General features: G+C 64.0%; 1 protein-coding gene across 1 annotated transcript in view; it reads right to left on the bottom strand.

The window, feature by feature from the left end:
- NCOR2 (nuclear receptor corepressor 2) overlaps positions 1 to 1,905 on the bottom strand; it is a 172,730-nt gene that overhangs the window by 72,180 nt on the left and 98,645 nt on the right. The window contains 1 exon segment of the mRNA XM_014533346.1: positions 1,099 to 1,323. Within this exon segment, the coding sequence (XP_014388832.1) occupies positions 1,099 to 1,323 (225 nt within the window).

The following is a 1,905-nucleotide window of genomic DNA, read 5'->3' as shown; positions in this document are numbered from 1 at the left end:
TCCCATCGCCCCATTTTACAGGCGGGACACGGAGGCAGGGCGGGGCCTGGACAGGGAGGTCTGAGCCTGGGCGGGCGAGCTGGAACGGCCCCCTGCATTTTCCACCCCAGGGGCCCGTGCCGGAAGTGGGGCACACGGTGCACTTCTGCAGGAGTCCTCCCGCCCTGGCCGCTCCGCGCTGCCACCGAGGGCGGCCGCCCGAACCTCCAGGCTGGGTTCGAATCCCGACCAACTCCATGACTCTACAGAAACAGCCCCTCTGTGGCAGGTACACAGGCCGCCCCGGGAAGCCGGGGCAGGTGCCTGGAGCAGACCCTGGGCCTGGAGGCGGACGGAGATCCCGGTGACAAAACATCACCTCAACCCCCACCCTGGGAAGGCATCCTGGTGGCCAGGGCCGGGGGTTCCCACAGAGGCAGGAGAGGAGGGTGGGCCCCAAAGAGCCAAAAGTACAGGCGACAGATGCGCACGGGCTGCCCCCTTGTGGCTGAACTTGGGAACTGCTACTCAGCCCTTTGGCCACAGCAGTGACCATAGAAGGAATCCAGGCGCCTACGGCAGTGATGGCGAACCTATGACACGCGTGTCAGAGGTGACACGCGAACTCATTTTTTTGGTTGATTTTTCTTTGTTAAATGGCATTTAAATATATAAAATAAATATCAAAAATTTGAGTCTTTGTTTTCCTATGGTTGCAAAGATCAAAAAGTGTCTATATGTGACACGGCACCAGAGTTAAGTTAGGGTTTTTCAAAATGCTGGCACGCCGAGCTCAAAAGGTTCGCCATCACTGGCCTACGGGGTTAGGGTAGGTTGGGGGCGGTCAGCACGAGGGTCCTTCTAAAAAGGGGTGGTGGCTACTCCGCTCCAGCAGCTGCTCCTGGCAGAAACGCAGGTCAAGCGCAGCCAGACCCGACGTCACAGCAAATCCCAAAGGGCCGGTCTGGAGTTTTATGGGAACCCTCTCCGCGCTGGGATCCTCACGCCCCAGAGACTGCCCCAGGCCCTCCCCACGCACACAGTCCCGGAAGCGCTCACCCCACGGGTGCTGGCAGCCGCTGTGCACAGAGAGGTTAAGGAAGTCGCCCCAGGTCGCACAGCAGGCCCAGTGAACGCCGGGACGGTGGCCCTGCCCGGGCCCGAGACTCACCCAGCTCGGCGCTCTGCTGCGGGGTGACGGCCTCCTCGCTGTTGGCCTCGTTGGCCATCGAGCGGGTGATGCGGCCCTTGCGCCTCCCCTGGCTGTTGGCGGTTTTGCGGCCTTTGGAGGCCACGGCCTCTTTCTCATCGTTGTCCTCCCCGGAGGTGTCGTCCGTCTTCTCCCTGAGGGTCAGAGGGGGACAGAGGGACGGTGTCACCGGGCGGCCGTGGCAACGAGAACTGCACCTGCGGGCGGGCAGCCACCCGCCCGGCCGCCTCTCCCGCCAACAAGGGAGCTTGGTGGGCAGCCGTTGGCAGCGGCTCTGCGTTTATCAGGAGGGCGGTGTGAGCCGGCCGCTCTCGGCCGCTTTGCTCTCCAGACGGACGCAGGCCTGGCTGCTGTTTGACTGGGCGGCCTTTTCATTCACTCGACGGAGTGGGGGCTGCGTGCTCCCTGCAAGGCCACGTCCTACACCAGAGGGGGGGCTGCTCTCCCCAAGCCTGGGGTACAGCCATGCCACCCGCATGGGGAGGCGCTCCCTGCTCTGTGAGAGCCCAGGCTCCCAAGGGCCTTACGCAGGCGAGCCGGGTGTGGGGGGCGCGTGTGACCTCAACACCCTTTCGTCTCAGGCGGTTTCCTCTGGGGCCCTCAGGTTTACCCCCTCGGCCTCCCATCCGCCCTCGGGAAGGCCCTCGCTGGAAGCCCGGAGACGGGACCGGCCAGATGCTCGCGGCAACCACAGGCCTGAGCCCATTCCAGGCACC

This window comes from Myotis brandtii, unplaced genomic scaffold, assembly GCF_000412655.1.
Source record: "Myotis brandtii unplaced genomic scaffold, ASM41265v1 scaffold97, whole genome shotgun sequence".
NCBI classification, from domain to species: Eukaryota; Metazoa; Chordata; class Mammalia; order Chiroptera; family Vespertilionidae; genus Myotis; species Myotis brandtii.
Note: the sequence above shows the minus strand (reverse complement) of the source record. Positions and strands in the feature narration are given on the sequence as shown.